General features: G+C 44.9%; 1 protein-coding gene across 2 annotated transcripts in view; it reads left to right on the top strand.

Moving 5' to 3' along the window:
* Positions 1-3,410: 3,410 nt before the first annotated feature.
* KCMF1 (potassium channel modulatory factor 1) overlaps positions 3,411-26,921 on the top strand; it is a 78,433-nt gene continuing 54,922 nt past the window's right edge. Inside the window, exon 1 of one of the 2 annotated variants that reach the window (XM_045021966.1) lies at positions 3,411-3,450. In XM_045021966.1, coding sequence (XP_044877901.1) covers positions 3,426-3,450 — 25 coding nt within the window. In that variant the 5' untranslated portion in view covers positions 3,411-3,425. Of the gene's footprint in view, positions 3,451-13,074; positions 13,428-26,921 lie in introns of those variants that run through there. The other variant, XM_045021967.1, reaches the window with a different exon arrangement.

Here is a 26,921-nt window from a genome sequence, read left to right as displayed (position 1 = left end):
CCATGCCCTTATTCTAGAAAGAGTATCTTTTTCCAGTTTAGCTTATACTGGAATCAGTATCCACACAGGGAGTTATACCAGTATAAACTATAGAGGTATAATTATACTGGTAAAGTCCCCCTATAGACAAGCAATGAGTGTTTGAGTGGGAAAAATCAATATAACATCTTTGTTTACTAGACCTGTTTTTCCCAAGGCAGGGGAGGACTAACAGGCAGTGCAAAGGTGCAGTGGTGACTACATATAGATGAGGATGTGTGTCCTGCCAAGTTAGTTGCTTTGCAGCAATGGACAGAAAAATGGGGTTAAAGAGATGTAAAATTTATTCTTTCTAGGTTCTGACAGTGGTGATAAAGTGAATTAGCAAATCATTTGTCCATGGCTAATGAACTGGTCAGATTCAAAATAGACATGGGAGCAGCTGCAACTGTTATGTTAGTCTACATATAAAAGTCTATTATCAGCCTGAGGTAAACCCCCAAAATCCTGGATTGCTGACAGGGTGCGGGACAGAGGAAGAAGGGGGGGAGGGAACGAACTGAAACAGGGAAATGCTGCTTTTCAGCATAGATCAATGGGAGTTCTGAGCACCCATCAACTTACAGTCAACAGGGGCTGACGGCCACATGTGAAAATCAGGTCACTTATTTAGGAACCTAACAAGATCTTAAGGTCTCTCATCATATGTTCAGATGTAAGCTCTTTGGGGCAGGGACTGTCCTCTTCTTGTTTCCCTGATTGGGGCCTCCAGCTGCCACCGTAATACAAATCAAAACAATGCTGTTAAACTCCCATTCTTTAATCTTTGCCTCAGTCCCAGATTTGTAAACGTGATTAGGTGTTGTTGCACTCAGCATTGCAACACCTGACTGATTCAGGAGCCACACTGCACTTTTAAAAGGGATTTAGGAGTTTAAATTTCATCATCAGTTATAGGATTTAGACTCCCAAGTGCTTAAATCCCTTCTGACAATGAGATTAGGCTCCAAAATTTCAACTGACTGCAGCAGATTTTAAAATCTGTCCCATAGTGTTTAACTGCAATTTTCCTTGCTGAAACATCTTTGGTACCATCTCTGCATTAATTGAAACCAGTGTATATAAGTGTGTGTGAGGGGTAGGGATTCATTGTTGTTTAAAGTTCCCTGACATATATTACAAAGACACTAGATAGCAGTGTGAAAATCACCATTCCTTAATTCATGCCTGGGCAAAAGCAATATAGGAAAGGCATTAGTTCATCTGGTCCCCATTCTAACCAGCTGGTTTCACACTTGCTAGCTAAATTGCAAAGAACAGCTGCCTGTGAGTCAGTGCATACCTCAACATAACCTATATGCAACTGGAAAGGTCTTTATGTGTAGTAATCTTAGTTGGAAACTTACAATGTTAAGCAGAAGTGCAATTTTTAATTAATTGATTAAAACTTTGATGCATATCCTGGCACTTCTGAAAATCCCAAAAGCTCCAGCACCTCCAAAAATTCCAAAACCACAAGTCCCTGACACTTCAGAAGATCTCCAAAGCCCTGGCACTTCTGAAAATTGCAAAAGCCCCAGCATCTCCAAAAATCCTGATATATCTGGCACCTACAAAAACAAAAAAAAGACCTGGCTCCTCTGAAGAATTGTGAGCACCTCTGAAAATCCAGTAGCATTGGCATTCCAAACCTTCCAGTACCTCCAAAAATCCCAAAAGCTCATGAACCTCTGAAAAAGTCAAAAGTCCAAGCACCTCCAAAAATCCCCAAACCACAAAAGCACCAGCACCTCTGAAAATCAAAAAAGCCCTCACTCCTCCGAAAATACCAAATTCAAAGGCACCTCCCAAAATCCTGAAAAATCCCCAAAGACCCAGCAATTCTGAAAATCCCCAAAGCTCCGGCACCTCCCAAAATCCTGAATCCTCAAGAGGCACAAAACTTCTGAAAAACCCAAAAGCCCTGGCACCTCTGAAAATATCTCTGGAGATATTTAAGAGTAGGTTAGATAAATGTCTATCAGGGATGGTCTAGACCAGGTGTCGGCAACCTATCGGAAGTGGTGTGCCGAGTCTTCATTTATTCACTCTGATTTAAGGTTTCGCATGCCAGTAATATATTTTAATGTTTTTAGAAGGTCTCTTTCTATAAGTCTATAATATATAACTAAACTATTGTTGTATGTAAAGTAAATAAGGTTTTTTAAATGTTTAAGAAGCTTCATTTAAAATTAAATTAAAATGCAGAGCCCCCAGACCAGTGGGCAGGACCTGGGTACTGTGAGTGCCATTGAAAATCAGCTCTCGTGCTGCCCTCGGCACACATGCCATAAGTTGCCTACCAAACTGCCCTGGTCTAGACAGTATTTGGTCCTGCCATGAGAGCAGGGGACTGTACTCGATAATCTCTCAAGGTCCCTTCCAGCCCTAGAATCTATTAATCTAAAACCCCCAAAGCCCCAGCACCACTAAAAATCCCAGGCACCTCTGGAAATCCCAAAACACAAAAATCCCTGACACCTGTGAAAATTCTGAAAATCCAAAACAAAACAAAAAACCCAGCACCTTCAAAAATCCTTAAAAATCCCAAAATACTCAATGTCTCTGAAAATCCCAGGTACATCCCCAAAACTGTGGCACCTCCAAATATACTCTAAACCCCAACACTTCAAAAAAAACCCCTAAAGCCCCCTACCTCCAAAAGCCCCAGAATCTGAGTAAATCCTGAAAATCCCAAAAGGAAAAGAAATCCTCAAAAGTCCCAAGAGTGGAAGGGACTAATGGAGGTCTCATGGACCTGCTACACCCCATCACAGAAAGGAGCAATGGAGTGGAGGTGAGTCCTCCAAGCAGCCTAGAGAGTCTGTTCAGGAAGCAGCCAATTGGGGGATAGGCTGCATGGAGCAGCCAATCAGGGCCCATCAGGCTAATACAAAAGAAGCTGCAGGGCAGTAGGGTTAGTAGCTGTGGAGGAACCCAAGAAGTGAGGACTTTGTTCATAGCAGGTTCCAGGAAGGGTAACATCTTGGACTGAGCAGTTGCTGGCGAGGCACAAGAGGGAACTCCTGGATGGCTGTTGGGACTTGCTGGCTGAATGCCCTGAAAAGAGGGTGAAGAAGGTGCTGGGGCCATAGGAAAGTGGCCTAGAGAATTGAAGCAGCATTGAGTTTAAAGAGACATAGCAGGAGGCTGCTGTTTATAGAGTCCCTTAGTTGGGATCCAGAGTAGTAAGTAGGCCTGGGACACCCCCTATTCACCACTGGGAAAGTGGCCAGAATAATGGACTGAACCCCAGAAGGGGGGGAAATAGATGATAACAAGGCCAGAGGTTGGAGTCATGAAGAGGATACTGTGGTTCATAGACTGAAGTGGGTCTGCAGGTGAAGATGATGATGGGAGAGGCACCACCTGGAGAGGGCACACAGGCTGGCAGAGCTAATCCCTAGATGGCCAGCAGGAGGCACCACTGTGGTGAGTGGACCCCATCAAAACCCAGTACATCTAAACACTTGAAGCCCCAAAAGCCCCAGCACCTTAAAAATTTTGAAATCTATGAAATTCCTGATACACCAAAAGTCCTAGTACATCTAAACATCCAAAAATCCTGAAACCCCAAAAGCCCAGGAACCTCCAAAAAAAATACTGAAAATTGGAGGGTACTGAGATTTTTGGGAAAATCCCAAAAGCTCTGGCACCTTTGAAAACCTGAAATGCCCCAGCACTTATGAAAATATTGGAGCCCCAAAAGCCCTGGCACCTGTGAAAATCCCCAAAATATGAAATGCCATGGCCCTTCCAAAAATTCAGAAACCCCAACAGCTCCAGCCCACCCAAAAATCATAAAAGGCCCAGCACTTCTAAAACCTTGAATATCTAAAAGGCCCCAGGCACCTCCCAAAATTCCTAAACCCCTGATTCTCCAAAGAGCAGTGGCACCTCTGAAAACCCCAATAGACCCCACACCTCCATAAATCCCTAGCACCTCCAAAACCCCTGTAACATACCAGGTACAATCCATAGTAATGAGCAGCTGTGTCACCCCTGCTCTGCAGCCTTGGGTGCCTTAGAGTGCCTTGCTGACTATTGTCAGCTGGCAAGGAGTCTTTAAAGCCTGGCCTGGCCTAAGCAGTTATAGAAGGGACTATAATGATAGTTGGGAAATGCTACTCTCAGTTATACCCATGCAGCACCCCTGATATCAGTAGTCATACAGGTGGAGCCATGGGCAGAATTTGGTCCATTGTGGGATGGGAAGAAGCACTGCCTCTTACTTTTCTGTATTTGATGACTTGGTGGGTAAACCTCTTAGAAAAAGACAGTCATCTCACAATAAGAAGCAGCTCAGAAATATTAGGAAAGGATAAGGCCTTAAAATTCCAAATGAAGACCATCTGTTCTCCAAGACTTGGGACGTGGACCACCTGTGAGAGAATATGGTGGACTGGCCCAGCTAATATAGACATCAGATGGATGGAGCAATAGGAGGGAAGGGAAGAGCAGTATAATGCTGAATTTGTGGTGTATTATTTGGTGGTTCTTTCCAGACCTTCTGTGTTTTAATAGTAGACCAATGGTAGATGATACAGAATGGAAAGAAAAACCTTGGATCCTGTTTCTCTAGTGCCTTGCTGAAAGAGCTCCCACCTGGGTCACTCACAAACAGCCTTCCAGCATGCAAGCCACACCCTGAGTGTCTGTGTGTAACTGCAGCCTGCCAGCCACACACAGGTTACACCCTGGCTCTTACCAGCCTTGGTTATCATTACAGGGTGACCCAACACACCTCCAGTCTTAGATTTTTTCATCCAGAAATGTATGTGCTGTATTACTCAGCCCTTTCCTGGACAATACAAATTATATTAAATCTGTTATTCCTTTGAGAATAATATGCACTGTGACAGACCCAAACCAGTGGGGTACAGGAGTCTGGTAGAGGGCAAATATACTGGTCACTGGATGAGTAGTTTTCTGTTCCCTGAGTGACCAGAGCAGGGGCTGCACTAGAGTAATCAGGAACCTGCTAGAACCAATTAAGGCAGCCAGGCTGATTAGATCACCTGCAGCCAATCAAGGCAGGCTAATCAGGGCACCTGGGTTTAAAAAGGAGCTCACTCCAGTCAGGTGAGGAGGAGCCAGAGGAGAAGTGCGTGTGAGGGGCTGGGAGCAAGAGGTGCAAGGAGCTGAGAGTGAGAGGGTGTAGCTGCTGGAGGACTGAGGAGTACAAGCGTTATCAGACACCAGGAAGAAGGTCCTGTGGTGAGGATAAAGAAGGTGTTGGAGGAGGCCATGGGGAAGTAGCCCAGGGAGTTGTAGCTGTCATGCAGCTGTTACAGGAGGTACTATAGACAGCTGCAATCCACAGGGCCCTGGGCTGGAACCCGGAGTAGAGGGCGGGCCCAGGTTCCCCCCCAAACCTCCCAACTCCTGATCAGACACAGGAGAAGTTGACCCAGACTGTGGGGAAGGTCTCTGAGGTGAGCAAATCTGACAAATAAGCACAGGAACCACCAAGGTGGAGGAGGAACTTTGTCACAGCACACAACTTGTTACCCAGACACTTCAGTTTAAAAACACTGGATTAGATTAAAGAAGCTTACTAACTAGAAAGAAAGATTTTAAGTGAGTAGAAGTAATGAGGCATAAAAGTCAGAATGGTTACAAGAAAAATAAAGATAAGACATTTACTAATATCTAACTTAACAAACTATATCAGATTCAAGCAAAGTTATAATAAATAAATAAAATAATAAATTTATTATTAAGCAAAGTTTCTCCCCATATGCTCTCAGCAGTCTTACTGACCAAACCCTGTAGGCCAAGACCTCTTCCCCAGAGTCCAACAAATGCTTCCTTTGTCCCATCAGGTGAAATGAATGTGATAGGCAGGGGATACAGAGGGGGGACCCTTGGAGTGTTTGCCCCTCCTTTTTATAGTTGCAATCCCCTCTTGAAAACTTTTCCAGATGGGAACCAAGAGACAGAGTCTGCGTGGAAGGATGTTCCCTGCTGTTTTTTTTCCCCCCATCTGTTTCAGTTTCCTTTGTTTCCCTTCCTGATGACTCTGTTTACTGCTTAAATGCAAATTAAGCAAAGCACACATTCCTTTGTTTAGGACAGACTTGTTTGCCAACCTCAGTTGGGGCAGGGCTGTAGCATTTGGAACATGTGTTACTAACACCATACAGGGAAAGTTGCCACACTGACTAACAAATTATGAGTTTTCCAATGATGCCTTGAAATGCATGCCTTGTACAAAAACTAATACAATCATCTGTAGGGTGTGAACACATTGTTACACCCTCAAAGCCCAGACACCTCCAAAAATCCAGAAACCCCAACCATCTCAGAAAATCATGAAACCTGAAATCTCCGGCACCTCTGAATTTTGAAACAACAAAAGCTTGTTGACATTTCAGCTTTGGCGTACCTATGGGCAGAGATAGGGGGGAGGGGGGAATTTAGGGGTGTTAGGCCTGAATAAAGATGTAGCACAAAACCAGTTATGCCAACCTGATTGAAGTCAGGCTAACAGAGGTTTCTGGGTAATCCCAGAGTGGAAAAATACTGAGAAGCAGCATTGTCTCACAAAGCCCTGGGAAAGAGTGAGATAAGTGAGGGGTTGGTACCAGCTGTGTTATGTTAGGAACAGTGTTTGAAGAACTGATAAGAAACACTAACATCCCACAGTTCTGACTCTAATTCCCCGATTTAGTTTTCAGTGTGTTTAACTCCCTTACATTCCTAACTTTTGGCGCTTGTTAAGATATTAACAATTTAATACTGTAGAGACTAGGCATGCGTATATATTAAAAGGTGTCTAATTTCTAGTTGTTAGACAAAGGGGGGTGGGTTGCTCAAGTGAATGATCTATGATGTAATAAAACTGTCTATATAGGCTAATACTAAGCTGAAAAGGGGGGCTGGTTCTCTCTGGAGCCGAGCTGCTCTCTATTGATGCGTGCACTTGTCAATAAAGAGCTTTTGATCGGACCTTGCTGGTGTTGCCTGTCTCTCTGCGGTCAGACAACGAACTTTGCTGTTGGGGTTCGAGTCCCTGACAGGGGTAGTGCCCCCAAACTGTATACCAGAGGTTTCAGGGGGGGCCGGGGGGCAAGCAGCAACACCAGGCAGCTCGAGCCAGTCCTGCATGGCGGGGCTGCTTGGTCCAGCCAGCCTCATGCAGCAGGGCTTGGGGAGGAAGTACCACCTCCATCTCCTGACTCACTCATTGAGTGCACAGTAATTTAAGTACCATTAACCATCAGTATATCCAGTAGTTAGACTTATACCTATGATTAATAATATTAAACTCCCCCCACCTCCCAAATATAGAAGTCAAACTATGCCTATGTTGGAGGGAGCCCTTTGGCACAGCACCGCTCTCCAGCCCCAACAATGGTGAGTACAGCCTGCCAGGGCCAAGGGGGGGATTTCAGTCCCTATGCCATGTGTATGTGCATAAGGCAATGCAGTACGGGCACTGTTTTCCACAGGTGGTGGTGATTTTAGCTGATATCTCCCTTCTGAGTGTCACAAAGGCATAAAGAAGTCAGTTGCTACTGACGTTCCAAAGCTGCCCCAGCCTCTAGGCCACTAGCTTATTTACTGCAATGGTTCCTGCTGAACTCACGGCAGAGTGGTATGAGAAAATGTCCTACCATGGAGGATGAAATAAGGCAGCCATCCCTAGAAACCTTCGGGAGAGGATTGCAGAGCATCTCCATGAAAGTTTCATCAGGCTCTCTCAGGCGGGTATAAGGTACAGCCCTCTGGACATAAACAAACTGCTTTGCATGCCTCACTTCCCACCTAACCCAACAGGGGAATGAAAAGCAGATGCCAGCTCTGTCTGTGTTTGTACATCTACCTCTTCTTGAACAAGTAAAACAATGAAAAGGTGATACCTTTGTCTTGTTAGCTTGGGGTTGGGCTGGGTGCCACCTTTACATTTAAACATTGTAAGGAAAAATGCATTCATACACTTACCAGAGTTCCTTTCCTGTTCATCAGATTTATCCATGCCCACCTGGCAGGACTGGCTAGATTGTGGCAGAGTCTAAAACAGATCCTGGTTCTCAGCATAACTGGAGTCCTCTGCCGTGTCTCCCTACTTCTCCTCCTCCACTTACTTCTCATTATTTATGGCAGTGATCTCTGTCTTGGGCTCCTCAAAGGTATCCACAATGGTCTGCGAGGTGCTGCCAAGTTTGTTATAGAAGCGGCATGTCTGCAGGACAGCCCCAGATCTATTGTGCTCCCTGGCCTTGTGGTATCCCTGGTGAAGTTCCTTCACTTTCACGTGTCACTGCTGCTGATCCCTATTGTACCACTTTGCCTATGGCCCCTGTGTAAACTGCTTATAGATGCCCTCATTTATACACTGTGTAACTGTGCTTACCAGTCTCTTCTCCCTCACAGGCCCAGGAGATCGAGTACCTCCCATCTACTCCAGGCAGGAGCGCATCTAGTATGAGTACCTCTGTGTGCATGGAGCCACCATGTTTTGTTGGGAAGTTGCACACAACAAGGGAGAGCTGCTAGGTTTGCTCACTAATGAGAAAAAGACATTTAAAAAACATGAAGCAGGCTTAAGGGGGAGGACTTCTCTGGCCTGTGGGCAGTGTGAAGTTTAAAATTTGACTACAGCGGTCACTGTTGCAGGGAATGCAGGATTGTAGGACAGCATCTGGAGAACTGTTAAAGTTGACACAGGTCATGCATTGTCTACGCTCAGACTGCATTGACCTTGGTAGGTTGGCTGTGAATTTACACCTTTCGGGGAGGTAGAACCAGGCACTTACATTGGCTGGAGACAAATTTGAGTGCAGATACACACACACACACACACACACAGGTTGACACAAGCCTCTACCTAACTTTGTAGTATAGATCAGGCCTTGGTGACTTAGGAGCACTGCAAACCCAAATTGAATAGTGTAGCCCGGTCAAAGCATTTCGGCTTTCTTGACTTGTGGATGTTCAATATATCCAATGGTGGCGTTGGTTGCAAATATAGCACAAGCTAATTGCTGATCAGTTTTGGTTTTGTGGCGTTCTCATAGCAAGGCTGTTAATGAACCCCTGAATCTGTCTTTTAGAGCATAAGATCCCCAATGTGAAACCTCTTCGTACAGAAAGTCTCTGTGTAAAAGCTGACGTTCTACTGACAGTTAGAGCTGGCTCTCCTTTGATTTAGGAGAGGATGTTGTAGAAGAGCATTCTGTGTGGGGCCTTCAGCTCTGGAACAGTCTTCCCCTCCTGGTTCAAAGTAGTTCAAGTCTATTGACCGTCAGAACAAGATACTTTTCGATGTGATTTGCTGCTGGGGGTGCTTTGCGTGGTATCCGAGTGCAAGTCAGAAAGAAATGTAAAAGTCTGTGAGCAACTTAATTTTGTTTTCATAATTTATGGCAGGGGCCTCTAGAGCCTTGTGCAGGCGCCTCTTTATTTGTTCTTCTTAAAAGATTTATACAATTAGAAAACCAAAGGGGCTGTTTTGTACTTGTTTCCTTTAGCAATTTAAGAAACTAATGAACTAGCAACATGCAAATAATCAATTTAAATAAGAATATTGTAATATAAATGAAATTGTTTAAAATAATATTTAGCACTCTGCCTAAAATAGCCAAGATACTGCCATGAGGGCAGAAAAATGTTTTAACGGTATCTAACAACACTAAACCGAACTATTGGGATTAGAGAGTTTAAATTTCAGAATCTTCACCAGGGAGTGGGTGGGTGGACATCACTGAGACCTAGTTTACACTAGAAAATTAATTTGGTTTAAATACATCTGTTAGGGGTGTGAAAAATCCACACCCTTGAGCAGAGTAGTTAAACTGACCTAAGTCCCTGTGTAGAAACCACTAGGTATGGTTGCAGCATTTTCAGCATAGATGAGCCCTGAGTTCTGATGCAGGTGGTGAGAGAGAACTGAATGGTGGATGGGGCTGCACTTTCCTTATGCCCCTAGGTGGGGTGTGAGGACAGCTCCACTGGACACTGCTGGCCAAAAGGTTCTCTGGACCCACACATGAGGGTGTGTGTGTGTGTGTACACACCATGAGTGGGATCCACATGACTAGCACTCAAAGAGGCAGGAGTAATTATTAACCCCCATTTTACAGATGAGGAATTGAGGCATAGAGAGATTAAATGATTTGCCTAAGGTCACCTAGTGAACCTGTGGCAGAGTCAAGAACTGAACCCAAATCTCCTGAGGCCCAATGCAATGTCTCGGCCACAAGACTACGTAAGAGATACATAGAGAGCAGCTCCTTCAGGTGGCCGATACGTTTACAAAATGTAGGACAAAACATCATTGATGTAAAATTGACAGAAATGGGTCCTGGAATCCTGGTTTTTAAGGGACGTCCGGTTACCTGAGCCATGAACTCTCATGGGTGTGTGTGTGTATGTTTAAGTTCTCATAATTTTCTGCAGGGTTCTGGCAAATTTTTGCCTTTGACAGGGGCCATCATCTCCCATCATTTCAAAGAGCACTGAAGCCTGAGGCTGCCCTCAGTCAAAATGGCCACCATTTCCCCTTCAGCTTCTGCATATGACAGTGAGGCTGCCCCTAACAAAGATGGCTACCATTCTGTCCCTCTCTTCCTCCCCCACACCCTCCTTGTTTTCAGTGAGACTGAAGCTAAACTACTTTTAGGGAGGATGGCCAGTAGGGTGACTGAGAATACAGAAGGGAGTGCAGGAGAATGAATAGGGGGAAGGGGAGGGAGATATAGGGCAGCTTGATGGGCATTTGCTGGATGATGTGGGGTGTAGGGGAGAAACTGAGGGAAGTTGTAGGGGTATTCAGGGCAGGAAGTAAACAGAAGGAACAGGAGAATGTGAGGAGGTTGACTGGGGTGCCAGAGAATGTGGGGTACAGGAGGGAGACTGACCAAAAGTACAGGGGGATAGGAGCAAAGGAGGAGACTTTGAGGGAACATTTTGGGGCAGATGGCAATAGGTGTAGTGGGGGAGAATGTAGAGGGTGGGAGATAATCGGAAGGGCCAGAACAGAGAGTGTAAAAATAATCAATGCGGAGGCTTGCATTTCTGGTTGTATTTTTAAAAGTTGAATTGTATATCAAAGTTTGAACATGAAATGATCATGCAAATTAAGGGTAGGTGCCTCCTTCTAAAGACATTGATTATTATAGTTTTAATTATTTGCAAGCCAGTTATTTTGGGGGTCTGAGTTGTGACTTTTTAATGTTTGGGGTTGGCAATATATATTTAATTTATAAACATTGGGGATATTCAGATAATGCATAGTGATACATGACTATGGAGGACAAGAGACAGTTAAAAATGGTTTTGTTTTTGGAGATGGCTGACAGAAAGATGTGAACAAAATGTTTCACAGGTCTGGCACCTCTTCCCCTCCCCCCCCCCCCCCCCCCATGGCTGGCCCAGTGTCCTTGACCAAGTGTAATTAAAAATTGGTTGGAATGAATAATATTAATAACCAATTTTAAAAAAATCAGTGAGCATGCTCAGTAGTATTTGCTATTTTTTTTAAAGCTAAGATTAATGATTCCCCACCCTCTTCGTGACATCACTGCATATTTCACTGCTCAAGAGTCAAGAAAGAAGACTGGCAGAGTAGGCACAAGGACACGGTTACTATCTCTTGGTTTAGGAAGTGGATTGTTTTGTGTGTATCAATGTAGGGTGACCAGAGAGCAAATGTGAAAAATAGGGACAGGGTGTGGGGGGTAATAGGAGCCTATATAAGAAAAAGACCCCAAAATCAGGACCGTCCCTATAAAATCAGGACATCTGGTCACCCTAGTATCAATGAGATGTACAATTATCCAAAAATAATGCCTTACTAGCAGGGAAAGAAGGATGTCGGATGTGAAAAAACTGTGGGTCGTATGGTTGGAGGGGGTGTATTTTTAACTTCTCCAGCATTCTGCAAATGAACTTTTTTTTATTTAAAAAAAAAAAAACTTGTTAGGTCCCGAGATTAGAAACCACCTCAGTGTAAAGGGATGTGTTGCTGCCCTGTTAGTTTTCTGCAAAGCTGAGTTGTCTCCAAGTCCGAATCTGAACCCACTCTCCCCTTAAGAGGTCACTGTATTAAAACAGTTTCAATGCCTAGTTTGAATTAGTGATGCTACTATTAATCACAGGCGTTTTCCTTTTCTTTGTAAAATGAAAGGCAAAAGCGCTGTTCATGCCGCTGAGCAGCTTTAATGTTACATTATTTTACAAAAAATATCACAACATGCCACCGTTAAGGTTGCTGCAGCAACAGCCTATGTATTGGACGATGTACATGTAACAAACAGAAATATTGTGGGCCGCATAGTTGAGAAAAACAATACTGGGCTTTTACTAGGTGCAGCATAGCCCAGGTAACAGGAGCCCCACCTTTCCCCTTTCTGGCTTTGTAAAGGTTAACTTTACATTGCATCAGCCCAGGCGCGGGGCTGTAAGAAAGAGCAAAGTTTCAGGAAGGAGCTGTGTGGGCCGTGTTCGCCCCTCCACCTGCACTTGCGGGGGTGCAATAGGGCGCCCCAGGCTTCCCGCGGGCTGGTGCTATCACATGGCTGGGCCGAACAATAAGACCCCAGACCCTATCCACCACACCCCCCCCCAGAGCCTGGCTGTCGCCCTGTCTCACGCTGTGCTTTATGGTTCTGTCTTCCCAGCCCTCCCCGCCGCCGCCGCCGCCAGGACCGGCTCAGCAGCGGGCGCCCCGGGTGGGTTCGGGCTGGGGCCTTCTCCAGCCCGTGCCCCCGGGCTTGCGGCAGGAGCGGGCAGGGCGGCCCGGCCCAGCCCCCTTGCTTCCCCCCGTGCAAGGTGAATGGGCCCCGGCTGGGGAGCCCCGGCTGGGGAGCCCCGGGGATCTGCAGGAGCGGGGGTGTGTCAGTGGGCCTCGGAGGGGCTCCCGGACGACGAGGCTGTTGCATCCCGGCCGCCGCCCTCGGGCAGGGGCGGAAGCTGGCCCCGGGCGGGAGCTCGGGCTGTGCCCCCTCCCCGGCGGGGCGGTGCCGCGCTCCCGTCCCCCCTCGCTGCCGTGTATTTCCTCTTCCTCCCTGCGTGCAGCAGCAGCAGCGGCGGCCGCCGGGCGGGGGGAGGGAGGAGGCGGCGGCAGCGGCGGAGCTGTGGCCGGGAGCGGGAGGCGCCCAGACCCAGCCCCAGCCCGGGGACTTCAGCGGCCGCAGCGGAAGCGGGGGCCAGGGGAAGGAGGCGGGGGGCGGCGCTAGGAGCCGGCGGGGCCCGACGAGAGTCACCGTGTCACGGCGCCCGGGAAGCTGCTGGATCCGCCCCCTGGAGAGGCCGGGGCCGCCGCAACCGACCCCCCGCGCCCGCTGCCTCCTGCCCGCGCCGCACTTGGCGCGCGGGGCCCAGGCCGAGCGGCGCCGAGCAGCCAGGGGAGCCCGGGACGGGCCTGGGCCGCCGCCTCTGAACTAGGATGTCCCGACATGAAGGTGAGGGCCGGGCCGGGGCCTGCCGGCTGAGGGCACTCGCCGGCCAGCGGGATCGTCATGGCGGCGCCGCCGAGAGCCGGGGGCGGCCGGGGCCAGGGCGGCGGCCGGGCAGCTTTGCAGTGTCATGGGGGAGGGGGCCGTGTCCGTTACGGGCAGGCCCCGGCCCCGCGGCGGCTGCCGGCGGCTCCGGGCCCGGCACAGGGCAGGCGGAGGGGCCTGTCGCGGCCTAGCGCGGTGTGGCCCGGCCCGGCCGCCAGGAACGGGGCTGGGGCTGGTTCCCCCCGCTCCTAAGCGGAGCGGCCTGGGGCCTGATGGAGCGAAAACTCCCTGGCTGGGGTTTGATCCCGGCCTCCTGCCTCGCTGTGCTGGGACGGGGCGGGGGCTGGCAGCCGCCTGGCGGTGGGGGGCACACGCAGGGCAGGGAGAGGGGACGTGGCTGCGGGGGCATTGGGGGTGGCTGGGGATGGGGAACATGGGGGTGGGGGGAGTGGGAGGGCGCAGATGGGGTTTGGGGGTGTAGGAAGGGGGTGAAGAGTTGGGGGTGCGTGTTGGGGTAGGTCCCGGGGGGAGGGGGGAATGTGTGTGCAAGGTGTGTTTGGATGTCAGAGGAATTGTGGGACTGTGTATATGGTGTGGGGGTTTGGATGTAAAGGCAGGGGAAGGAGGTAACACATGGCCTGTGGTGGGGAGACAGAACTGTTCATGCCTATGTCACAGTGGGAAGGGTCCAGGAGGAGGAGAGGGGATGTGACCCATATGGCTCAGCGAAGGGGAGCAATGTGCCAGGCAGGGACTGTGTGGTGGCAGGAGGGTGGCAGGCTTCTGTGAGGAGGTTGTAGGTGTGTTTTGGAGATGTTCGGAGAGTGTTTTCTTGTGAATGTGAGGGGTGGAAGATGGAGAACAGGTTCATGCGAATGTTTGGTGCAGGGAGAGGTCTTCATGTATCGTTCTGCATTGGGACTAGTGTTTGGGGGTATGGTTAGTAGTTGTGGTCTTGCTTTGGGGCGAGCTGACATTTTGGCAACTTTGGAAGATTGTGAACTTTTAATATTTTAATCTTTAATGTAGAAAAGGAAATGAATGCAGATGTGTTAACTTTTCTTAACCTTTCGAAATGCTAGCAGTAATTTGTTATGTACACAAGTAGAGAAAATGCTTTAGTACCTTTGTTGCTCTGTATTCTTTATTGCTATAAGTGAGGTAAGAGGATAGTTAAGGATTAATCAAAAGCAGCAATGAGAAGGAAGGAGACAAGAACACAGAAGGCAAAGCAGGGAATGTATCTGGGAAGAAAAGAAAAATGTAATAGCATGGGTGTCTGTATGGAGAGGTTTTTTCTCACTGTGGCAAATGAGATAGTTGGGTTAGAATGTAAGATCTTGAAGAAGCCCCTTGTAATAAGAGATTTCATCCAGGTTATTGTTTCTTGAGGGGATGGCAAAAAGTTATGTTAGGTGCTGAGGTTATCTCCTATCTCTCTTTGCTTAAAGAGGGATGATCTTTGTTTTCCCAGTGATATAGAAGTAATCTTTTAAAATTAGGCTGATCTCTGAAGATATACTGGAATTAGAGGTGTCTACATCTAGCCTTGACAGACAGGCAACACAGTAGGAAAGTTCAGAATTTGGGAAGTAATGTTACAGGCTTCCAGCCAGAGGTAGGTAACTTTGATGCAGGACTAGATTACATGGGATGGAGATTGGTGTCCACATTCCTCACTGTGCCTTAATGTTTGCTAATTTAGCTGAGTAGTCTTACAGGAGTCCATTAGTATTGAGGGTTGTTTGTTTTTTTTTTATTTGAGTAAGAGGATGGATTGTTAAGCACTGGAACAAATTGCCTAGGGAGGTTGTGGAATCTCTGTCTTTTGAGGTTTTTAAGAACAAGTCAAACACCTGTCAGGAATGGTCTAGTTATTATGTGGTCCTGCATTGGGTGCAGGCAGGACTAGATGAACTCTCGAGGTCCCTTCCAATCCTACACTTCTATGATTGTTGCCGATCCCCCCCCCCCCCCCCCCCCCCCCCCCCCCCCCCCCCCCCCGACCTCAACATGTTATAAAAACTTCACAGCCCACCAGTGTCGCAACTGTTTTTCTGCATACAAAAGCCAGGGCTGGCATTAGGGGGTAGCAAGCCTGGCAGTTGCCCAGGGCCTCATGCCACAGGGCTCCCCACAAAGCTAAGTTGCTCAGGCTTCGGCTTCAGCCCCAGGTGGCAGGGCTGGGAGCCCTGGGCTTCAGCCCTATACTGCGAGGCTTCAGCTTTCTTGCCCTGAGCTCCAGCAAGTCTAACACTGGCCCTGCTTTGCGGCCCCCCTGAAACCTGCTTGTGGCCCCCTAGAGGACCCTGAACCCTTGGTTGAGAGCCACTGAGATAGAAAATGCTGCTGCTGCAACTTGGTATGATACATTTTATAGGAACCTGGTTAGTCTTTTAGTCTTTCTATTGGTTGTCCCTTTATCCAGGACTTCGCAGTATGTATTCAGTTTGTTTTATTATATTGATAGTACAAATTAGAAATTAGTTGTAGGATTGAAAATAGTGGATTTTTTTTCACTATATTACAGATTGAGACTTGGTTTCCATTGTAAGTCTGAAGTGACAGTACCACCCCGTCCAAAATCCTCAAAAAATGTCATTCCCATTTCAGGTCTTGCATGTGTGGTCTGTGGTCCACAAACATTTTTGGTCCAAATGTGCATTGATTGAAAGAAGCTGTTTTTGAGTTATAAGACTCAGGATAAAACAACAACCTAGGCTTTAATCATGTTTAGAAAATTATATCTTTGCTGTTTTCTCTTCAAAATCATTTTGTACTAGAAATTTCAAATGAGGTTTATTTGAGAGATCTTGGTGAAATCTAGAACACTGAACTAATTCTGAAATGGGGAAGGACATGTTTGGGAACTAGATGCTGTAGAACTTAGAATGTCAGAATGGTTCACAGTGCATTCATAAACAATGTAAATACATAAATCCTAGAAACACCAGCTTTGTTAAGGTTAAGGACATACTTAAAGGTAAACAAATACATTAAAAAAAACACATGGTGTAGCTGTTTTTTGAGAAACCATACTATTAGAAATTGAGGAAATGTTAAGATTGAACATATATTTGAAAATTTCATAAGGCGTAGGTGAATCATGACCAGAACAATCTTAACTGGTTTGGGACAACCAGAAACGTTGAGACAATTAGGTGCTCAGTTTGGTCAGCATGGTATAAAAGCATAAATAGATTTAATCTCTTCTGTTGGAGATAACAAGAACTGGAATGTGCCATACACAATCCACAAAAAGACTTGACAATTCCTGACTAGACAAATAGCACATTGGAGGCAAGTCGATCTCTGTTCTGTATTGAGATTTCATGTGCCATCAATTATACAAATATCGTTAAACACAGAGTTAGTGTACCTTTGTATGCAAATCTCTGAGACCCAAATAAGGAATCTATAGCAATTTATATAAATAAGGAAAAGCTAGTGTGTTGAAGCATCAGTTTACTAACAGAGACTTTTATGCATGAAACCAATTGTAAAATCAGTACTTTGTGGTGCACATTTTCAATTCTTCACTTACCTCTTCCTCAAATATAAGATTGTTATTCCAGAAGTACGTCTTCACAAAATTAGCCATATAGCCTGCAAATTTCTTAAAACCCTTCTGTAGGGAAATTTAAGAGATGAGGCTAGTAGTTATAAAGCCACTCTATTAGCACAGTGACTTTTCCAAATTTAATGGTAATACTTAGCTCTTAAATAGTGTTTTGATTTGTATATCTCAAAATACTTGATATTGGTGGGTTAATGTTACTCAGTGAGAACAGGTTTAGGTTTATAATCAAAGTTAAGTGCAGTATCTGAAATGGGTCAGCATTGTAGTTCCGGTAACGAGAATTATGGTTGGGGCAGAGAGAATGTAGTGCTAAACCTAAATAACTACAAAACTAATTTAAAATATGGGAAACAGAATAAGTTTCTGTATAATAAAAATGTTTGCATTCAGTGGAAAACTAATCAGCTTTGGAAACATATGTTTGACAAATGCACTTGCAAATAATATTTTCGTTGGCAGGTGGGCCTTACCCTTATAGAATTTAAGCTTTTTTTTAAAAAAAAAAAAATCTACATTTCTGGCCATTTTCGTGGCACAAAAATCTTCTGAATGTGAACCAGTCAGTGTGGTCTTCCTGCAGAAGGGGATTTAAAATAACAGAGGGCTGTGAGAAGACTTTCTTTCAGATCTGGGGTGAGAAACAAAGTATTGTCATGGATCAAAAGCTGGCGAGGAGACAGAAAACAAAGAATAGGATTAAATCAGTGGTTCTCAAACTTTTGTACTGGTGACCCTTTTCACATTGCAAGCCTCTGTGTGCGACCCCCCCCCCTTATAAATTAAAACCACCTTTTAATATATTTAACGCCATTATAAATGCTGGAGGCAAAGCAGGGTTTGGGGTGGAGGCTGACAGCTTGCGACCCCCCCCTCCATGTAATAACATGATGACCCTCTGAAGGGTCCCAACCCCCAGTTTAAGAACCCCTGGATTAAATGGTCAATTTTCATGCTGGCAAAAGGTTAACAGCAAAGTGCCTCAATGTTCCCTACTAGGTCCAGTGTTGTTTAATGTACTTATGAATGATCAGGGAAGGGGAATGAGTAGTGAGGAAGCAAAATTTTCAGGGGAGACCACGTTATTTAGATGAGTTAAGAATGGTGCTGTCCCAGAAGAACTTCAGCAAGACCTAAAGAAGCTGATTGAATGCATAGTATAATGGCAAATGAATTCAGTACCAATAATGAAAAGTAATGCACAACGAAGGGGGAAAGTTAAGCTACTAATGCACCTTCCAAGGTTCTAAATTAGTTGTATCAACTCAGGAAAGGGACTTGGGCTTCATTGTACATAGCTCAGGGAAGATGTTTGCTGTGTGGCTGTGGTCAAAAAAGCAAACTATGCACATGAATGGGATGGAGAATAACATGGAAAATATTACACACAAACACACACAAATCATTAAGGTAGCAAAGTCAGCACTTGGAAGTTAGGAATGGCCAGATTTCAAGTTGACTGTGCAAGCTTGTCGTCTTTTGTGTAAATTAATTAAGATAGTCTTTAATTACATGATGACATCCTACTTTTTCCCCAGGACCCCTGCCTCCTTGAATACACTGGATAGATGGTACTCACTGAGCCGCGAGCTAATATTTTATCCTCATTCAGTGTGTGAAACCATACTTTATTTAGTGCACACCATCCAAACCCTGCTCTGAATGCGGATTCGTTTCCTCATTGGCTTTCTCTATGGCACTCATTACTAAAGTATCTGAGTGCTTCACGAACATTAATGAATTTATTTTCACAGGACTCATATGAGATGAGGTGGTGGTATTATCCCCATTTTGCAGATAGTGTCTGAGGCACAGAGAAATTAAGGCCAAAAGTTCTTATGTGAAGAGCAGTTGAAAAGATTCGGATTGTTTACCTTAGCAGTGAGATAAATAAGAGGGGGCATGAAAAAGTATGTAAATAGAGAAGATAGATCAAGGAGCTTCTGTTTTTCCTCTCTCATAACGTAAGAACAAGGGAAACATTCAATGAAATTAAAAAGTGGCCAATTGAAAACTGATGAAAGGAAATACTTTAGTCACACAACATGTACTTAAACTATGTAATTCATTGCTCCCAGAGGTCACTGATGCCAAGAATTTAGCAAGATTCATAAAGGGATTGGGCATTTTATATGGATAACAAAAGTATCCAGAATTGTTGTTGTTATTTTTGAAGGGATATTAAGCCTCATGATTCAGGGCTTAAGCCAATCTCTAACTATTAGAGACCAGGATGAGTCCTAATGTGGCAGCAGACTACCCAACTCTGCCTACTGTGGAGTTCTTATGCCTTCCTCTGAAACATTGGGTGCTAGTCACTCTGGGACAAGATGCTGGATTGGGTGGACCTCTGTTCTGTTGCAGCATAGCAATTTCTATGCTCTTGTGTAGATGTGGAGCTTGCTTATAGTTATCTGTGCCTTTGGCACCTGCAGATGAGATTACTACAGTGCCCTCCATTTCACACTGCTATGGAAGACTGCTTTGAAATTTCAGTTGATGCAGAGCATGATGGCCTGCTCAATATTCTTATTGGCTTCAAACTTATTTTTAGGTGCAAATCAACGTTTTGGTTTTGACCTGCTGTATAAAGCTTTAAATCACTTGGTTTCTAGCTACTTCCTCAGTTGACTTCAGCTAGTTGTGATGTTCAGGCTGACAGCCTCCTAGTTCAAATGGCAAGGCATTGTCACTGAAGTGCCTTTGAGTCCAGTAATATTTTATATCACTTATATAGTACATCTACAGATCTCAAAATTGCTTTTTAAGGGTGAGTACACATTATTGTCCTCATTGGATAGATGAGAAGCTGAGGCCCAGAGAATGTGTTCTTTTTTGTTTATGCTCAATAGTGAGCCAAAATTTCTTGGGCCTCTCAGGGCACTTCGCAAAGCTCATCTAGATTCCCAGGCTTTCTCTGAGGGACGTAGGTAGATTTGTTCTGGGGAAGAGGTTCAGATTGGGTGTATGGAGGGGTTTATGTTGATATGTCTTCCAGTTAAATTCTTTAGTTTGTGTATTTTAAAAATTAAATTGTGCCTAGATTGTGTCTTGGCTAGGCATGTTGTATAAACTCTCATTAATCTCAGTGTAGTAGTTTTTACTGCCTTATTCATCTCAATGTGATGGTTTTTACTTCCTTATTCATCTTATTGGGATGGTTTTTATGTGTCTGAATTGTTTCCCTCAAAACTGCTTTGTTTAGAACTTCCAGGAGACTTTGGACCTCTTCCTCTTCTCCATAAAACTTTCTCCCACTTCTTGAGCGCTGGTGGACAGCGGGGTAATTTTTTTATTATTTGCATTGTGGTGGTGTCTAGAGGTTGTAACAGACATTTGGGCCCCCGTTACAGTAATCACTGTACATATGCATAGTAAGACGCATTCCCTGTCCCAAACAGCTTGCAGTGTAACCAGACAAGACAGACCAAGGATTGGAGAAAGGAAGTATTATTATTCCCACACTATTTTATTTTTGTTTTAACAAATGGAGAATTGAGGCACAGAGAAATTAAGTCACTTGCCTGAGGTCACACAAGGGAGTTGGTGACAGAGCTAGGAATTGAACCCAGATCTCTCAAGTCCCGGTGCAGTGCATTATAATCACTAGTCCATGCTTCCAATCTCCTTTTTTCTAGTTTCAGTTGTTACTTCATGCAAACCTACTTTACTATTTAGTATTTAAGATTTGGAATCTATTTTTAGTAATAACGTGGAGCTTCAAATTTTGGTCAAAATAGTGTTATGTGACTACGGTGATCAAAACTGAATTCACTCACCATCCAAAAAAACCCAGCCCAATAAAGAGGAGGGTGGGGACATGTAATTTCAGAAATTTGTCAGTGTGATTGCATCCTACCAGTAACAAAGTAGATGACAACACTCAGTCTGGGTTGTAATTCCATTTTATTTCTTACCTCAGATCAGATTTGGTCCTCCCCCATCACTTTCACCATTTCCTGATGCCTAAATTGTCTTTTTGGGAGGCAACATTTCTTGTCTTGAGTGCTGTCTCTGGTCCGATAAATTATTATTTTCTTTGATCTCTTCTCTTGCATCTTGTTTTCCCCAAATTGTCTTTGCCACTATCACTTTTTTCCTTCCTCTCCTTTGCTGTGCTCCCACTCCCTCTCTTCTATCCCCACAAGTTCTTCTAAGGTGGGGTTTTCAAAGGAGCCTAAGGGTTTTAGGTACCTAAGTCCCATTGAAATTCAATTGGGCACCTTTGAATAGCTCTGCTGGAAGCACAACTAAACCCGGTGTACATTAGGAAATGTCTCTCAAAACGTTCCTAAGGTTCCCCTGTTTATAAAATGGTTTAAGTACTAGTACGGCCTAGAGAAAATGGTGTTAGTGTTGAAAAATGTCTTGTCCATTCTGCACTACCACTGAAACAATCTTAAATTCTAGTTTGTGGGAATTATTTTGATGAAAACCATTTTCAGCAATAGATATACTTCCTAGCATAGACAAGGCTCCTGGGCCTCACCAATGTTAGCCTAATGAGAGTAACACAAATAACATTCTTGGCTAAGCCTCTGTTGGCCAACTATCTTAGACTTTGTGTTTGAAAATTGAACGGGTGGGATAGAAACGGTCTAGGCACAAAAAGTTCAGTATGCGTGATTAGTGTCCTGAACCATTTTAGTATTGTCCCACATCTATACTAGTGCTCTTCTAAAGAGTTTCAGTTGTAACCTTCTGTGGGTGCCTATCCCATATTTACCAGTACAGCTTCCAGAAGCAATGGGTTCTTGGCGATTTCAAAGTCCATAGATGTATTGAGAGATAATAGTGGGAGGACCGTTCAACTGTTTGTGCTATTACGCCAGTAACTTCTGTCTACACTGGCAAAGAGATGGCTCTGATGGAAACAGAAGTCAGATTTGCTGGCTATTTTTGGGGGGGACACAAAAACAAACAAACAAAAAAAAAAACCCCAAAACCTCCCACTGGTTTTAACACCTGTTCATCTGAATTGGAATTAAAACTGATGGGAGCCCTAGTGTAGACAAGGCATCAGTGGTTGGATCTGTTTCTGTCACCTTTTTAGTGAAATCTGCTGCAAAGCAATGACTGCTATAGTTAAAAACAGGTCTGGCTGCTTGAGATGGTCTACACTAGCGTTTCCAGCAGTTTTACCTCCAGCTGAACAAAGCTGGTGTTAGAATTGTTGAGACTCTTTAGTAAACTTTCCCAGTGTAGACCAGCCAGGCTAATCCAAACACTATTTGGCACGTGTCTGCATTGTTTGAAGTACTTGTATGTGGATGCGTGTGGTGTTTTACCAGCATGTTGGAGTAACAGTTGGTTTTTTAGAGTGGTAAATATCTCTAGTGTATGCAAGTCCTTAGTGAGAAGGGGGACAGACTTCTGGCTTATTGGATGCTGGTAGAAATCAGGCCTATAATTCATGAGTAGAGTTCTTCCAGTGGTACCTGTGGTGGAATCTACTGTAAACAGGGCACAGGTGTGTCGTCATGATGTAAAACCCTCTCTTCCCCCATCTCCCACACACTTATAGACAGGGTCAGTGAGCATTTATGTTGTTGTGTCTTATACCCCCAGTGCCATTCCCCTCCCTAAATGTAACCATGGATTGATTAGGGTAGGTATGGGATTCAGTGCAGAGAAATATGGAAAGAAATTTTAAAGGAATTGTTAAAGGGTATAATTCAAGACCAAAAATAAACTTTAAGATGTAAATAGGTATTGAAGACTTAAGGACACTGAAGCTTTATAAAAGAAAACTTGAGAGCAGTAGCTCTCAACCTTTCCAGACTACTGTATCCTTTGCAGGAGTCTGATTTGTCTTGTGTACCCCAAGTTTCACCTCACTTAAAACTACTTGCTTACAAATCAGACATAAAAATACAAAAATGTCAGTCTCACTATTACTGAAAAATAGCTGACTTTCTCATTTTACCATGTAATTATAAAATAAATCAACTGGAATATAAATATTGTACTTATATTTTAGTGTATAGTATATAGAGCAGTATAAACAAGTCACTGTATGAAATTTTAGTTTGTATTGACTTTGCTAGTGCTTTTTATGTAGCCTATTGTAAAACTAGGCAAATATCTAAATGAGTTGATGTACCCCCTTGAAGACCTCTGCATACCCCCAGGGGTACATGTGCCCCTGGTTGAGAACCATTGCTTTAGAGAGCCATGAAATTCTCTGTTACATCTTAACATTTTTGAAAGTATGGAAATGCAATTATGATACCTCAGACGGTCCTAACTTGGCCCCTGTCCACTGCTATTGTGGGCATTGTCTGTGCAAGATGAAAATACCTATGCTAAGTTGATCTCAAGCACTGTATATCTGGGTGATTTCAGTCACAAGCCATCACTTCTGCTATTGACCGTAACTATCTCTTCCTCTGTTTTAAGAAGTTTGTATTTGAAAACATCTTCAGTTAGTTTCATTGTGGATTTAAGTTGCATGATGTATGTAGTTGAATTGCAAGCAGACTGGTCCCTGGTATAGGTCACTCACTAGGACTTTGTATGTTTTCCAGCATCCTGCTGTCAGTTCTTTGGTATCCGCAGCTTTAGAACAATCTGAGTGAAAACGCTTCTTGGTCTGCACCAGTGGATAGAGAAAGCAGAAGAATGAGTGCTCTGGGCTGCAAAATATACTCTTCCAGGTTTCTTGAGATGCGGGTAGCAAATTACCAAATTGTTATGGCACAGTATCAATATGCCCTGTAGGATGCTGTTTCCCCCCATCCTAGATGCCTTGCATGAGGAGCAGGAAAAGTCCGCTCAGGACTTTGTTATATAGAGGATTGTTTGTAGCAAAGGATGCCCTTAGAGCATCTGATACTTCTGATTCATGGACCAGGCCAATAAGGATAGGCATTGTTATAAAACACCATTCTTGCTTTCTAGACTGACATCTGAAGCTCAGTCAGAAGTAGAGGATTTGCCTTTTGAGGGACATCTCTTCTGTTGAAGACTGAGTGAAACTGAAAGTTACCCATGCCACTGTTTGCTCCTGGGGACTTACAGAGGCTGCTATAACACAAGAGAGTTCGCCTGTCCTGCATTTAGGTATTAGAGGTAGTTACCAAATACATCAGAGGTTCTCTTTCTACTATAGACCTCAGACCCAGCCTTGTTGTCCGTATCCCTCCAAGAAGCAAGGATAATACAAGCAAGGCCACTAGCGTTTTAGCTCAGGAGCTCATCAGTTTCTAGAGCTCAGATCTGATGGGATTATTTAGAATCCTTGGCCAGAGTCTTGTTAATATTGCACCTCTTCCACTACTGTGTCCCTTCCCTTTTCGAGTTTCATTTCTCAGCATTAAGGTGCCTGGTATCCAATTACTTAAGATCAATGAGTGTTGAATATTGTTTGCAGTGGTTACATTCAATTTCACACCAAATCGCCTTCAAAACCCACTTCTTCTTCCCTCTTCATGGATCCTTCTCACAAGATAGAGATTTTGGAGAAAGCTGAATCTCTCCTTAACAAAGGAGCTATACAGGATGGTGCCACAGGACCACCAAATATTTTCTAAAAGATTTTAAAACATGTTGGATACCACCTGAGTTACCCTCATGTCACTTAACACTTAGAGACTATGGCTATAAGGGAGGTGTGGACCCTCACAGCTGCCTCAGTTTCTTCCAGCAAACCCAGGAGCCTTAGGGGAATTGCCAGTAGTGTGAGGAAATGGGGAAGGTGAGTGTGAATGTGCAGAAGCGCAGCACCCTAGCAGGACCAAATATATATATTCTATGCCAAAGTAGAAGTTAAAATCATGGGAGGCTAGAAGAGCCAAGTATGAGAGATAGTGTTTGGAAACCTTTTGTTGTGCTGTATGTAGATAGTGCTAAAACTGCTGCACCATGACCTGTGCCACATTTGTACCCCATTTTTCTTGACCACTTAAGGCAGGATTACAACTGTTTGGGTAATCCATTGGCATAGTTAGGATGCTGGTATGAGCTGCTGGGCTGTTTACTGTTGCATTGCTCTGTGAAGAAATACTGGCAGTACAGGAAGGTGACAGGCCATCCTAGCACATGTATGGAGGATCCTGGGAAGAGAAGAATTTGGCTGTACCATTTCCTGCAAATACCAACTATTTGGAATGCCTGCTGGCATATGCAGGTTGGAGGTATAGGCTGATCAAATGTGGTCACGTTGCCCACCAATTATTATTATTCTGTCAAAAAGGATATTTTGTCTGACAAAATCTGATCCCATAAATCAGTACTGCTTATTCTGTAAACGTAGCTAAATTTCTTGTCAAACCATCTGTGTGGATGTTGACTTTTTTCTTAGAAATGCAGCTGTACCTGTTAATTCGAGTATAATGATCCCATGCAGTGTTGGTGGAAGTACTTAATGATTGTTGCCCCTTTTTTTTTTCCCTTTAAACAAGTCAGTGTCTTGCTTGCTTTGCACCAAGGTCAGCCCCATTATCAAGTGTTACTTAATTAAACTAGCCCAAAATTTTATTTTGGTCTCTCAGTCTATGTTGTCAATATATATTTCTTTGCTAATGTTACTAGGAGATCAGCATTGGCTCTTCTCTTTTGCACTGTTTGCTTGTGTGATGGGATGTACAAACCCCACACTGGACAATAAGGGGTTAAGGAATTGCTCTAGGCCCAGGCATCTCCACCCCACCACACCTGTAGCAAATGCACCAACTGGAAGAGGAGTTAAAAGGCAGGGAAGCAGGTCATTTGGTGTCTGCTCAGGGAAGAGAGCAGACCTGCAACCTGCAGCTCCAGGAGCGAAAAGCTGAGGAAAGGCAGAATCCCTCCCTAAACAGCTGCCAGTGGTCCCTCCCTGAGGTGAAGGGAGGACCTGCTGCAAAGAGAGCCTGAGAGGGAAGCATTCCCCTCTCCTTTTCATACGAACTCTGGACTTGGTTAATCCCCCTTTATTTTTGTTCAAACTACCCGAGCAGGGGAAAGCCCTTGGCCTAAGCTGGCCCAGGAGGCTGAGCCATACCACCAGAGGAGGCAGTTGCTGCCCAAGAGAGAAAAGAGAGCGACCTCACTACACTCAGGTGCCAGAAGGTGCCTTTTGGTGAGCAGACATCCCTCACACTGCCTAAACCCAGACAGTGACTTTCAGACAATTTCAGGGAGGTGGTAGGAAATGGCCCAGGGTGAGCGGGCAGTCCCAGCTGTCAGAGCACTGACAGCTCTCAAAGGGCCCTGGGTGAGAGCCCGGTGGAGTGGCGGAGCCCGGGCTCCCCTACCAACAACACCAGTTGCATGTCAGGGGCCTAAGCCCCGACCACTAGGTAATGCTCCCCTAACAACCGCCCTGAGTGAGGACTGTCACAGCTTGCTTGTAAGATGTATAGAAATACTACCATATCTATACATCAGTGGTACACAAACTTTTCCAGTTGCCATTACCCTCCCCTCCCCCTTAAAGGAATCTGTCTGCATCTTCTCTCTTCCCCCAATTACTGCACAGTCATGGCTTCCTCAGCAGCAGAGCTTGGGTTGAAGGCAGAGCTGGGGATGGAATTGAGGATGAGGAAGAGCTGGGGTCAGAGGTGGAGCTGGACTGTGTGGGAGACAGAATGAAGGCAGAACTGGGCTGGGGTGGAGCAGGACTGGGGGCTGAATGGGGTTGGGGGAAGAGCTAGGCTGCGGGTGGAGCAGAGCTGGAAACATGGTGCTCCCTTCCCACCCCCTGTGGGGGCTGGTATGGGCCTTATCCTCTGGCTGTGGGGAGCACCCCCTGAGGATGTGTGGAGGAACAGTTTGGGGACCATAGCTATATATGTTCCAGAGAGCTTTGGGAGTAAATGGCTCTTTTCCCCTAATGGGAATTACAGTTAATATCTTTCTCAATAAATAAAAGAAAAAATTCAGATTAAAGGATCCCATCA

The sequence above is a fragment of the Mauremys mutica genome, chromosome 6 (genome assembly GCF_020497125.1).
Source record: "Mauremys mutica isolate MM-2020 ecotype Southern chromosome 6, ASM2049712v1, whole genome shotgun sequence".
Taxonomy (NCBI): domain Eukaryota; kingdom Metazoa; phylum Chordata; order Testudines; family Geoemydidae; genus Mauremys; species Mauremys mutica.
The sequence above is the reverse complement of the archived record's forward strand: the minus strand, read 5'-3'. Positions and strand labels throughout refer to the sequence as shown.